General features: G+C 41.8%; 1 protein-coding gene across 7 annotated transcripts in view; it reads right to left on the reverse strand.

Moving 5' to 3' along the window:
* Nucleotides 1-13678, reverse strand: part of Dnm3 (dynamin 3) — a 498900-nt gene that overhangs the window by 89766 nt on the left and 395456 nt on the right. For 4 of the 7 annotated variants that reach the window (XM_052737388.1, XM_052737384.1, XM_052737386.1 and 1 more), the window contains 2 exons: nucleotides 8134-8245; nucleotides 1180-1191 (listed from right to left, as the gene is read on the reverse strand). In XM_052737388.1, the coding sequence (XP_052593348.1) occupies nucleotides 1180-1191; nucleotides 8134-8245 (124 nt within the window). The remainder of the gene's footprint in view (nucleotides 1-1179; nucleotides 1192-8133; nucleotides 8246-13678) is intronic. The other 3 variants (XM_052737385.1, XM_052737389.1, XM_052737390.1) reach the window with 1 other exon arrangement.

Consider the following 13678-nt stretch of genomic DNA (forward strand, 5'->3'; position numbering starts at 1 on the left):
TTCTGGCAATATTTTAACTTTATTAAATATTATTGCCTGGGTCATGAGCAGTTATATCAGTGTATAAATTTATGAAGTGACACATTTTTTAGTGCCACCCATCTATGTCAATTTACTCCATAATAACACATTCCATCAAATTAAACTGCAAAATATCTCCCACATTTGTTTTACATTCTATACATATGGCTTATGAATAGCAAAATTTTGATGAATTCCAGCTGCTTTAAATATGCAGGCCAACTCTTATATAACAGATTCTTTTCAATTCTTATTGTATTCACTGAGGCCCATTTTAAGTGGGCCACCTGGTAGAATAAAGAACCAATGTATGAAGGAAAACCCAGCAAAATAAAACAAAAACCACTCTGCCTAACTTAAGGCCACTTTCCCCATCTATATTGTTCTCATGTTTCTAAATAAGAGGGAAATAACCCTAATCTTTTGGAAAAGTTACATTAAAATTTAACCAAGTTAGCAACTCTACAAAGCACCAATTGCTCATTTATCTATTGTAATAAGATCATTAAAATAACTTGCACCATTCTCGTGTGCTGCCCATTTTCATAAACATATAATGCGCAGTTTGGTCTCCTTGCACGATCGGCACATTCTTCCCACTTCCATGCAGCTGGAATTCATCAAGGATGTAGGAGCCAAGTCAAATGTTGACCCCACCCTCCTCCATCCATTTCAAGGCACCTTCAAAGCCAGTGCATGGATCTAGTTCAGTTTTGCCAACAAAGCCTACTATACTGCTATTTAAGACTCCAGTTCGGGGGTTTTATAACTGCATATTGACGTGCACACTTTGATTTGGGGTCAGAAACTTCAGTTGTCCTGAGTTTTATCAGGCGAGCATACCCTTTTGTGACAAATCCTCCTCATTCAACCTTTTTGCCTTTGCTCTCGGAGTTGGCCTCTTTCTTTTGAGCAAGCTCCCTGACATGCCCCATAACCAGCTCTGAAAACACATTGTTATTTCCTTTCCAAAAGGTCAAACCGAGCAGCCGCTGTAGCCATCCACACACATCGCCCCCAACATTTGCATGCCCCATATAATCCCTGTACGACAGCAGAAGGTGGCCATTCCAACGTGCACAGAATCACTCTTGTCAAGACACATGCAGTAGGGGGGGCTGGGGAGACAGCAGAGCTCCAGGAGGGCAGAAAACTTACTTTGTTGCTTCCCTGTGCATGCAGCCACAAGGAAGGAAAAAAAAAAAGAGAGAGAAACATGTTAAACACAGATTTAGTTTAAAATTACGAGGTTTTCCTTGCTAGATCAGAATCCAAATGAATAAGTGAACTCCTCGCTGACATGCCATTGTGTGTATCCAGAGCTCACGCACAAGTCAAAGAATCCACGAAGGGTAAGTGAAATCATAAGTTGACAAGAGCGGAACCCCCCACCCCCCACTTCTACTCAGAATACTTGGGGTATGGGAACCAAGCCAGAAAGAACTGGTTTGAATCGGTAATAAGTGAACCACTAGCATAAAAGGCAGAGAAGTTAGCGTGCTTGCTGGCCTGCCTTTCCTGACAGGCCCTCCTCCAACAGGCTGAGCAGTGGAAAATTTCATCAGCCAGTACGTTTTTTTAAACAAGCACTGCATCCTTGGTTTCAAAGAAGGTGGAATTAAAATAAAAAAAAAAAAAAAAAAGGAAGCAAGTGCTGAGGAAAGGAGTGGGTGGTTTGGGGTAACGGAGGAAGCAGAGCAAGTTACAGCCTCCGTCTGGGCCGTTCTATTCTTTGGTAAGTTACGAGTTTGTGTCTTGGGTTGGCATGGGAAGTCAAGACTGTATAGCAGGGCCTCAGCCAAAATAAACATGAGTCCTCATTCAATAAAATGGATCTGGAAAGGTTAGTCACAAAAACGTAGACATTTCTAAAAGCAACAACTGTGTGTGGAGACAGAGCAGCCAGGGGCGAGTGGCAGCCAATGACTCTCCTGTTGCAAACTGGAGCTGTGAGCGTATGATTTACATCAAACAATTTAACTCACATCTGGCCTAAAAAAATAAAACGGTGATTCATGACTCCCAGAGCAGCCTGAGTCCTCGCAAGGTCAGATCCTGTGGGGGAGATGTGATGGGATGTGAGCCTGGAACAGATCTGAGCTCTCCTCTCAGGGGTCCAGAAAAAATGTCTCACTGAGATGTGAGGTTGCAGAGAGCTATGAGAGAAGTGTGTGGATCAGAGGGGAAGACTGGGAACAGGAATGGACCAGCTTAGAGAGCTGGCATTTCCATTTAGGTTGAGGATATGAAGGGGGAAAAATACACAAAGAAACACTCTGGGAGAGTGGGAAGGCAATGATCTCAGGAGAGGCTTCCCTTGAGCTCAGTGCCAGGTGGTGACCTTGAGGAAACCATCTCTTCCGGGGATCACTGCAGCCGTCATATTTAACAAGGAAAATATAAAGGCACTGATAAAATCATGTAGAGAAGTTTCTTAAGCATTGGGGGTTGCCACAGTACAGCTATTAACACACCAACTTATCAGACACATAAATAAGGACAAGAATGAATGAAGGAAAAAGTAAACAAAACAAAGCCTGAAGGAATCCTTCCTGAAGATGATGCCAACCTTTCAAAAAGGCAGTAAGGGCCCCACTGGGAATTTTACTATGAGTAGAAGACTGTTTTAGAGAATAATAGGAGCCTGGCTCTCCTAAGAAGAGCAATATTGCTGAAAATACCTCAGACAGATGGGGTTTATTGCATTCCACAGCAGAGCAGCTTCTGATCTAGCAAACCGGTTTCAGGGATTCAACCACGTATTCCTACACACTAGGGAGTGACTAGCTTCCCCACTCAGTGGCGGATGCTCCAACGTGTAGCAGCAACAGTGATGTAACTGTGTAGGATGCCCTGGTCCTAAATCAAAGAAACACAGAAGTGGAGGAAGTGGTGTGCTTGGCCGGTTACTATTTCATTCAGTTAGCTCCCAATCATCTATTTGGTGAGGGGCATGGCAGTCCTGGATGGTGGATGATGTTTTAGAATGCTCTCCACTACTCTAGTTGACAACAGCGTATGTTTAAACCCTTGAAAGTATTTTTCCACAAAACGGTGAATAGGACCTTTGGAATTGGGCACACAGCTGCACAAGGTTCTGCGCGAAGCACTGCTGGGAAAAAAAAGCCATGTGGAGTGGGGTGTTAGATCTTCCCACTCCTCCACAGACTGTTGAATGACAATGTATGAGTGGCCATCACCTTTGTAAATGTTTGTGGAAGTCCATGGCCATTCCTCTTCTTCCTACTTGGGAAGACACAGGGACCCTTTCTTTTAACTATTTTTTGACATAGAGGAAAGCCATTATAGCATCTTCTAAAAGTAACTTATTTCTGAGGTGCCAAAAGGACCTTAGTGGAAGCTGGTTTCATCCCACAAGGGGTTCGAAAACCATTGGTTATAGCTGCAGAGTCCCCAGTTCACGGGGAGAGTTGGCCGTCAGAGGTCTTTGACCTTCTACCATTATGTTAAGCTTCTGAAGAAGCAGTCCATGCTGGTTCACACTGGAGGATATATAACAGAAACCTCTATATAGAAACTGTGTGTGTGTGTGTGTGTGTGTGTGTGTGTGTGTGTGCGCGCGCGCGCGCACACGCGCGTTTTGCAGAGAATAGGAACCAATTAAAATGCTTGGAGGTTTCTTACTTAACTGACTTTGCACCAAATCATTTCCAGGGCAAGCCTGGATCTCACATTGCCTTTTTCCCATGGCTAGAGGACCAGCTTCTAAGAGCAGGCATGAGGCTATTGGCTTGCCTGACAGCTCCTAGGCTAAGCTCTGCCCTCCTGATTCAACCTTGAAGGTTGGCCTGCCCCCCAGGTATTCTCAGGACTCCCTCTGAACAACTAGTCTTCCTAGACAATGGTGAGAAAGTTCTCTCTGACACAGTCAAATCCATTAACAACTTCCAAAGAAAATTTAGTCATAAAATTGAGAATTGCAGCTTTGTACGTACATCCAGGATGCCAAGGAATAATAAAGGCTATGCAGCCGTGAGCACAGTCACCAGCTGAAGGCATGTAGCTTGTTGTAATGTATCAGAACCCTCTCTCTGAGGAAGGTGCTGTTTGGAGCTTAGAAAAGTATAAACGACTGGAGAGTTAGTCAAGGTGCTAAGTCACAGGGCAGTGTCAGGATTTAAACAAAGAATGGATTTGCTGCCATGTCTACCCCATTTCACTGCACAGTTCATGTTTCAAATAGTTTGAATTTGGAATTCCTTAATGTCATATTGAAAGCCAACAATATTGTGCCCAAAAGTTGTGTTTATCAGATCATGCTCCTCAGATCAATTCACATGTATTTATAATTAAATTTATGAGAAAAGGTTTATGCGCGACCGGCCACATTCTCATGAAGACCTAAGTTCAGATGCCTAGAATTCGTGTAAAGCCTTGGTGTGATGGTGCAGGCCTGTGATTACAGTGATGGAGATGTGGAGACAGGAGGATTCCTAGGTCTGGCCGAGCCAGCTAGTCTAGGTGAGGTAAGCTCCACAGAAGAAAACATGGTTAGAAAAGGAAAGGGATGTCAAAAGGAGGATACATTTTCAAAAAGAAAATCCCCAGAGACATGATTTAGGAGACAAGAAACAAGGTCACAAAACATTTTGATATGAGTGACAGAAAATCAACTATTACATGGAGACAACAGAAACTAGAGTGGTGATATTATTTAAAATGGACACATAAAATCATAACAAACTAATTGGCCTCAAACATTTTATTCAAACTGAGTGATAGGGAGTTATCTAAATGATATCAAATTTATACACATGCTTGAAAAATGATGGAAATAGAAACTTTTTTTCCAGAATGGGGAGACAGATGACTCAGGCATAAACACTTGCCTCGCAACCATGAGGACCTGAGTTCAGATCCCTCAGAATTCAAATAAACAACCAGGCATGGTGGTACGCATGTCTGTCACCTAGCAAGACAAGATGAAGGGCAGATATAGACAGATCCCTGGAGGCTCACAGCCAGCTAGCCTGGTCCAATTGGTGAATTTCCAGGCCAATGAGCAACCCTGTCTTAAGCAAAAGGAGGGAGGCATCTGTGTTCCAGCTACCCCATGTTGTCCTCTGACCTCCACACACACACACCGTGTGCATACATACATGCACACCGTATACAGATACATGCTCACAAATGTACATATCCAGCCACCCACATATCACCCCTCCCCCCAACACACACAGCTTATAAATAAGGATTTTCTCCCTAGTCAAATAGAGGCATCTGTATAGAAAGCAGAGCTATTTCTCTACCAGGAAAGTAAATGACTGGTTTGTTAGTGACTCAGTGGTTTGTTGCCATGAAAGCAAAACATACTATTCTGTAGTTCTAAAATTTTGCTTAATGATATCAGTCTTTAGGTGAATCTGATTTTATAATTTCTACATTAGGAAGAACTACTGAAAGCTATCACTTCTAGGTATAATCGAGTGTGTCCACATACGAAATCTGTAGCTGAACAACCGACTTGATGGATCTCAACAGTTGGCCGCCATCAGACATCAAGTGCCAGGCAACTGTTTGAACAGGACCTGAGGGAATGCACAGCACATACAAAACACCAACACTGTTCTTGAAGAAAACTGAGAAAAGCAACAGTTGGTACATACTGCCAACTTTAACTTCCTGTTTCGTTTTTTGGTGTGCAGTCAATATCTACTTGTCTCCATCTCCTAAGTGATTGGCCCAAGTATGTGCTGGTAAGCACATGAAGATTCCACCCAAAGAGTCAAAACAAACTGTGTAGCATAACTCTGAATTTGCCTAAAGTGGAGTATTAGAATTAAAAAATAGAAGACGTTTCTTAGATTGCCTTCTTGTTGTATAGCTACGGATGAGCCCATGAATATATAGATTTATAAAAGTAATTTTTAAAAGTTTTATAAAAGCTCATGGGCAGATAAATACTTTTTCTTTTCTATGACAGTTTTCCCCTAACAAACATACATCACATAATTTCTCTAATTATTTTACTTAAAAAAGTATAATTTACAAAGTCATGATCTAAAACATACTTAGATGTAAGAAAAATATACATATAGACATACAAACACATATACATTGATATACTACTAAGTATACCTGGAAATTAGAAAACAGAAAAAAAAAACCCACAATCTGACTAGGCTATAATATATAGTGTTTGTGTGTGTGTGTGTGTGTGTGTGTGTGTGTATACGTTCATGTGTGTGTTCCTGTATGTTTGTATAGGTCAGAGGTTGGTGTCGAGTGTCTTCAATTATGGCTTTCAACCTTATTTTTGAGACAGGGACTCTCACTGAACCTGAACCTTGCGAATTTGGCTAGACTGGTTAGCAAGAAAGGCCCTGGGATTTTCCCTTCTCTAACTCCTAACACTGGAATTCCAGGTGTAAAACACTAAGGCCTTTTATGTGGATTCTGGGGATTCAAATTTGGGTCCATGTGCTTATACAACGGGAGTTTTACTAATTGGACAATCTTCCCTGGGCCCTTGTATAATAACCTTCACTGGTTGCCAAAAGTAGTGGTTAATAATGAAAATGATAATGATCATAATTATTTTTATACATGAAAATAAGAGTGCTCCTTTATGCATGTGTCATTTTGTGTTTTCTGTGCGTTATCTTACTGCATTGCTGACCACTCTACAGAGGACTTATCACTATGCATTTTAATAAAAATCTCTGTGTATGTAAACAGTATGTACTACAATCAATGTGCATAGAAATATAATGATTTGCAATCTAGATAAGTGTCACCTGGAATTTTGAAAAGAGTACTGATATGAAAGTCTTGGGGGGAGGATATGCCTGTGGGAATCTGTATGCACACACATGAAAGAAGTTGGTCAACAATATAGAAAATGAGACAGACATACACCTGGATACCTTACCATTGAGAACGCATCATATTTAACTTCTCTTTAGAGGGCATAGAGCATGTTTGGAAGATTCATTGCTTTAGGTATTAACTAGAGAGGTGTAGAATGGAGAGGGGTTTATGCTTGAGCCAAAATATGAGGGGACACATTTTTGTACAAATCTCAATGCTGTCCTTGAAACTTCATTGAGTTCCAGTGTGACACCATGGACATGAAGCTCCCCACATCTTAAGTGTTCCAGTTATCCTTCATTTCAGCCATATGTCAGATTTTGTCTTGAAAAGACTTGTATCCTACCCTGAGCCTAGAAGGGATCCCACTGTGCATGATCAGTCCTAGACACAGACAGAGAGCCAAGTAGGCATGTGAGGGGCATGCTGCATTTAACTCCTTGGGGATGGATCTTAGCAGGTTAGTTCTGAGAAGAGACATGGATTCATGGCAAGATTTAGGGAGCAGCATGTAGGTGGAGAGGAATGGAAAAGAAAGGGAGGGAGACAAAGAGAGGGAAGGAGAGGAGGAAGAGAAAAGGGAGGGAGGGAGAGAGGGAAATGTGGAAGGCTGGCACACTATGTTAGTTGGTGTGAGCAGACAATGGAGGGACTTCTGAAGTCTAGTTTTAGAGATGTCTGTGTAACATTACATTTTGTAAAGAGCACAAAGACAAGGCCTGTTTATTAACTTGAAGGAGAGAAGTGTCTCCCAGACACTTGAAGTACATTAATAAAGATAAGTGGGAAGAGCTATGTATTTTTTTCTGTTCTTCACACTCACAGTGACATTACCCAGAGCCTGAATCAGACATAACTAGCAATACAAGTAATACCGACACAGTAGAAGAAGCCTTTATAAAAATGAGTAGGCTTTAAAATGTAAATATAAAATATTATTATGATGAATGATAGTACCCTAGTTTTATATCAGCTATGGGATAATGTAGAGAAGACAAATTTTTAATAGAATTAAAATCTTTCTAAAAGCACATTATGTTGAAGTAGAATGGGATATTTTCTTTAGCAAATGTACCGAGTAGCTTTTGGAGAAATTTGATGGAGAAAAAAAAAAGCATCAAAAATATCAATGCAAAAAGAATAAGGCAGCATCAGTAAAAAGAGGCCAAATTAAGTAAAAAAAAAAAAAGGGTAGTTGTTTTGCTAACTTACAGAAATGAATACATTTTCTTCAATGTGGTGTGCAATGATTTTTTTAGATAAGAAATATATTCAACTTACTAAAGATTTATCTGGATAGACCCCAGCTCTTAGCAGAGATGCTTTCCAGCTGTCCACATCCTCCTGGGAATCACAGGCCAACTCCAGGAAACGATAGTCTTTGTATACATTCCTGGAGTTAAAAAAAAAATACATGCATTTAGCTAAGAACCAAATTCAAAATGATCTCAGATCTTTGCAGACACCAATGACCATTCCAAAGGTTAGTTCCCTGAAAACCGCTAGATTCGAGCACAAACCTCTCACTGCATTTTAAAATAATAAGCCAGCTCTGATGTGTACTTCTCACAGGATTCTTTTTAATAAATCATACAGTGAAGATCTCACAGTTATTTACAGTGCTAAGATTTAAACTGAAGAGCCTGTAGAAAGAGGACATCAATTTGTAAATACAATTACAATCTTTCTCTTGGTCCAAGAGTGCAGAGGAAGGAGCTCCGTGGTAGGACACTTACCTAGCATGAGTGAGACCCTGTGCTCAATTCCTAGCTCCACGAAAACACAGACAAAGGAAACACTGGGGATATTTGCTGATGGGCAGCTGTGCTCTGGAGAAAGCACTTGCCACTGTCCGATAATTAGGTCAGTTTTCTTACTAAATAGCTTATAAAACTTGGGAAAGTACAGTAATAATCCTATAAATCTAAAAACAAAACAAAACAAAAAGTCTATGACTTGGCTGTAGTCAGAGACCAGATGTTCCTCTGGGTGTGAAAAGCCTGGTCACCAGTACTGACAGGTGAGGAGGTGCCTTTTGGTGTCATCATAACTAGGACAATGCTGGAGTTTTATATTTTCTTCCAGATAATAAAACAATGCATAGTATGTAATAAATACCAACATTTTAAATTTGAAACCAGACAAAAGAACAAAAATAAGGATAAGCATTCAGGTTCCACTACGTATAGATAATCTTGTTTTCTTATAATTTTCTATTCTGAACATTTTTGGTACAGCTGAGGTTCCCTCTCTCTCCTTTCTTCTCTAACACTCTTTTAGTCCCATGGTGCTCGGGTCTCCCGAACGCTGGGGTCTCCCGAACACTGGGGTCTTCTGCTGCAAGTGGGCTACACTTTCACCAATAGTCTCTCCTGGGCTCTCTTCATAGTGCCAAATCTCAACTCTTGCACGACCCCTTCAAAACCCAGGCCTTCAACTGCTACCGAGGCTAGACCTTCACCCATGGCTTGCTTTGGCTTCTCACAGTGCTGAGTCTCAGCGGCTCTCCATGACACCTTCATGCCTTTAAGCCAGTACCACCTGGGAGACCCTTACACCACCAAGTTCAGCTGTCAGCACAAGGTACAACCTTGGCCACCTCCAGAACACAGCTTCTTTGTGCTGATCCTGAGGAAACACTTCAGTGATGCTGGATTCTTCTTAATCACCACATTTCTCAGCTCCAGCTGATCAGCATCAATTATCCCAGTAAAGCAAAGGTTTCATTAGTCTCCTGTTAACCACAGCTGATTCTTCAGCCCAGCTGACAAGAACCACAGGTTCTTAATTTAAATATCAAAAGGTCCCAATGAAGACTTTGACTCCCTCTAAAACAGCAGTTCTCAACCTGTGATTACATATCAGATATCCTGCGTATCAGATATTTATGATTCATACAGTAGCAAAGTTACAGCTATGAAGTAGCAACGAAATAATTTTATGGTTGGGGGTCACCGCACCACGAGGAACTGTATTAAAGCGTCACAGCATCAGGAAGGTTGAGAACCACTGCTCTAAAACTTCACAAGTCAGGCCTCCAACATCTGTATTGCTTTCAGTGTCATCCCCTAATCTTCCAGGCCAGGTTTGAACAACAGCTCACCAGGGTTTGAAAACTCAATGGCTTTTCTAGCCCAAAGTTCCAAAGTCCTTCTACAATCCTCCCCCAAACAACCTGGTCAGGTGTATCACAGCAATACCCCACAATTCTGCCACCAATTTCTGTCATAGGATTTCTACAACTGTGATGAAACACCATGACCAAAAGCAACTTGGGGAGGAAGGAGTTTATTTCACTTACACTCCAGGCAACAGTTCCTCATCGGAAATACTTAGGTCAGGAACCTGGAGACAGAGCTGATCCAGAAGCCACGGAAGAATACATATTCCCTATGGCTTGCTCAGCCTACTCTCTTATAGAACCCAGGACTGACGGTCCAGGGATAGCCCCACCCACAATGGTCTGGGCCCTTCCCTATCAATCACTAATTAAGAAAATGCACTACAGGTTTGCCCACAGCTTGATCTCATGGAGGCAGTTTCTCAGCTGAGGTTCCCTCCTCTCAGATGACTCTAGCTTGTGTCAAGTTGACATAAAACTACCCGGCACATGCTCTATTAATTTTATGTCCCTCTTTTTCGCTGTTACATCAAGGTCATTTATATGCATTAAAGTTGTTATAAACAGAAAGTACGATGGTATAGCATTCATCAGTACAAATGTACAATGATTTACTTAACCTGCTAATGTGATGAAATACTTTCATTTTTGCTTTGCCATCATAAATGGCATGTTGCCCGTGACTGTTGAATTTACCACTATTGTTTTTTTGAAGAAGACTTCTCTAGTTACAGGATGAAAATTTATGATCATTTGATGGACACTTAGGGATATGACTGTCATGTTTTCAGAAAAAAAACCATAGTTCAATTTCGATGGATAATAGCAGTGCTTTTCTTTCCTGCTTACTCTTGTTTGACATGTTTTCATTTGGGCCTAACAGCCCCCATTTCCACTAACCCCAGAAGGCCTCATGTTTACATCTTCTGTCCAGACCCTCCCTAGAGTCATCCTACCGATTGGCTTCTCCACTTGAGTATCTCAAAGAAACAAAGAGCCATATGAACCACTGAGCTGGTGACTTCCAGCTCAGCTTTCTTCCACTCTTCCTATTCCAGGCAGCTGTGGTGTAACCCAGATCTGAGGCAGAAATTTTTGATATCTCCACACACTTTTGATATCTTCTATATTACATTTCCATTTTTAGCACCAAGGAGTACTTTCCTTTGAGAGTCGCCACCACCTGTCATCAGCTGTCCTTGGAACATTTACATCAGCCTCCTCATTGGTCTCCCAGCATCGCTCTGCCCCATTCATTTATTCTATGCACTCAATCCTTACGGCCTTCTGAAAATGTGGCTCGGCTATTTTACTCTAATGATCATATACATTTAGGAATAAAGACTACAGGTAGTGTCTTAGGGTTGTATTCCTGTGAAGAGACACCACAACCACAGCAACTCTTCTAGAGGAAAGCATTTAATTGGGACTGGCTTACAGTTACGAGGGTTAGTCCATCGTCATCATGGTGGGAAGTATGGCAGCACACAGGAAGACATGGTACTAGAACAGGAACTGAGAGTTCTACATTTGGATCCTGGAACAGCAGGAAGAGCTAGTGAGCTAGCTTCAGCTTCTGAAACCTCAAAGCCTGCCCCCGTGACACACTTCCTCCAGCAAGGCCACACCTCCTTCAACAAGGCCACAGCTCCTAATAGTGCCAGCTCCTGAGCCCATGGTGGCCATTTTCATTCACACCATCACAGGTGATAGGCTGGCTCACAAAGCCTGACTTCCAGCTGAGAGTTGCCTTCATTCGTCTTTCACACTTTGTTCTTCCTTCTCTAGCTACCATGCCTCTTTAGGTTTCTGGAAAGTATCAGATGTGCTGGGCCTACAAATGCACCTGCACACGCTGCTTTCTGCCCAGCTCTCTCTGCACAGCACTTGCTCTTTCCCAGTGTCTTAGCTCAGCCACTGTGTCCACAGACATCACTTCCAGGACATCCCTACCAGGTCACCTCCTCTTTCATGCATTTCCACACTCCTCCTCAACTTTATTTCCTTCCCATCTCTTATCAAAGTTCTGATTTCAGAATTAAATTTTTTTCTCTTCTCTGTCCTCTACTCTTTCCTTCCACGCTGCTTCCCTTCTCTCTGTAATCATTCATACACACCCTGTCTTTGTTATTTATTACGCCGAACATCTGTTTTTCCATTCAGCTGGCACACATCATGAAGACAGTGAGTGCGCCATGTTTATGCTCATCATTACATTCCCCAGAGGATTTTGAAAAAATAGTGACTTAATTTTACTCCGTTTTCTCTCCACTTTCCACTCAGGTGAAATATATCCTCTTTTCTCAAGTCAAGCCAATATTAGGATTGGTGCATGGGCAGTAGAATGGCATGTGAGTGAGATAGTTTTCGTACTCTGGACTGGACAAGAGCTTTGTGCCCACAGGAACACTCCAGGACACGCAGCATGGAGCAGACTGTTCAGAGTACTGGCCCTTAATGATGGTAGAACTGTACAGTGTGCCTTATCCTCTGCTCCTAAGGAGCCAAGCTTGGGGAGCAAGATTTCTCCATGCCAATGCAGAAGAAAGTCTCCCACCCTGTGTCTCCATAGATAAATGGTATGCGGACTATTTCTCATCCTTGATGACTGAGATGTTGTCTCTGACTTTCCATGTTCATGAGAACAGTTCACTCCAAGCACCCACAGCTGAACCTATGCCACAGTGAACAAATGAAAACAAAGGCACAAGAAGATCTAACAGTCAGAGAGAGAAAGAATGGAGGAAGCTATCGGAAGGAAGACTTTGGGAAAGCAGAAAACAGAACAATAACAAGGACTCGACAAGGTGCATGGGCACATTTCCTGGTTGAGATGATTCATCTCCGTTGAGATTAGAATTTGTAGTTTTGAAGATTTAGTGATGGAAACAACCTAAATGTCCCTCAACTGATGAATGGATAATGAACATTTGGTATATATGCACAGTGGAATACCATTCAAAGAACAATGAAAACATGAAACTTGTGGGGAAATGGACAGAACTAGAAAATATACTGAGGTAACCCAGATCCAGAAAGACAAACACCACAGTTTCTCTTATTGGTGGATCCTATCAATGCATCTTTAGAGGTGAATATATCACTTGGAGTAACTGAAGATACCAGGAAAGCATAAGGGACCATGAGGTCGGGGTGGCAAGCTCCAGAGATAGGAAGAGTAGGATACAGATGCTGTGAAGGGCAGAAATGGAAAAGATGGGCTGGAAGACTTACCTGGAAGATAGGGAAGGGAGTGCAACATCGAGAGAGAAAAAGGGAGGCAGGATAAATAACACTTAGGATGTTTGGGGAAAATTTATATTACACACATTTACAAAAATCAGTAAATAGTTAGACCACAACACACACACAATACCAGACTTGACAAACTTTAAAAATCACATTCTTTGCTCACAAACAAATGATTGTAGGAAGAAGAGGGAGAAGAGAAGAAAAAGGAATGAGTTTCTAAAGAAAAGTACAAACCAGGCATGGTAGTGCACACCTTTAATCCCAGCACTTGGGAGGCAGAGGCAGGCGGATCTCTGTGAGTTCGAGGTCAGCCTGGTCTATAGAGCAAGTTCTAGGACAGCCAGAGCCACACAGAGAAACCCTGTCTTGGAAAAAAAAGATTAAAAAAAGCAAACTTGAACCATATACTCATGGATAGCCCTTATATCACAAACAAAGCAAGAATATGACTTA

This window comes from Peromyscus californicus, unplaced genomic scaffold (assembly GCF_007827085.1).
Source record: "Peromyscus californicus insignis strain IS unplaced genomic scaffold, ASM782708v3 Scaffold_14__1_contigs__length_90479793_seg_2, whole genome shotgun sequence".
NCBI classification, from domain to species: domain Eukaryota; kingdom Metazoa; phylum Chordata; class Mammalia; order Rodentia; family Cricetidae; genus Peromyscus; species Peromyscus californicus.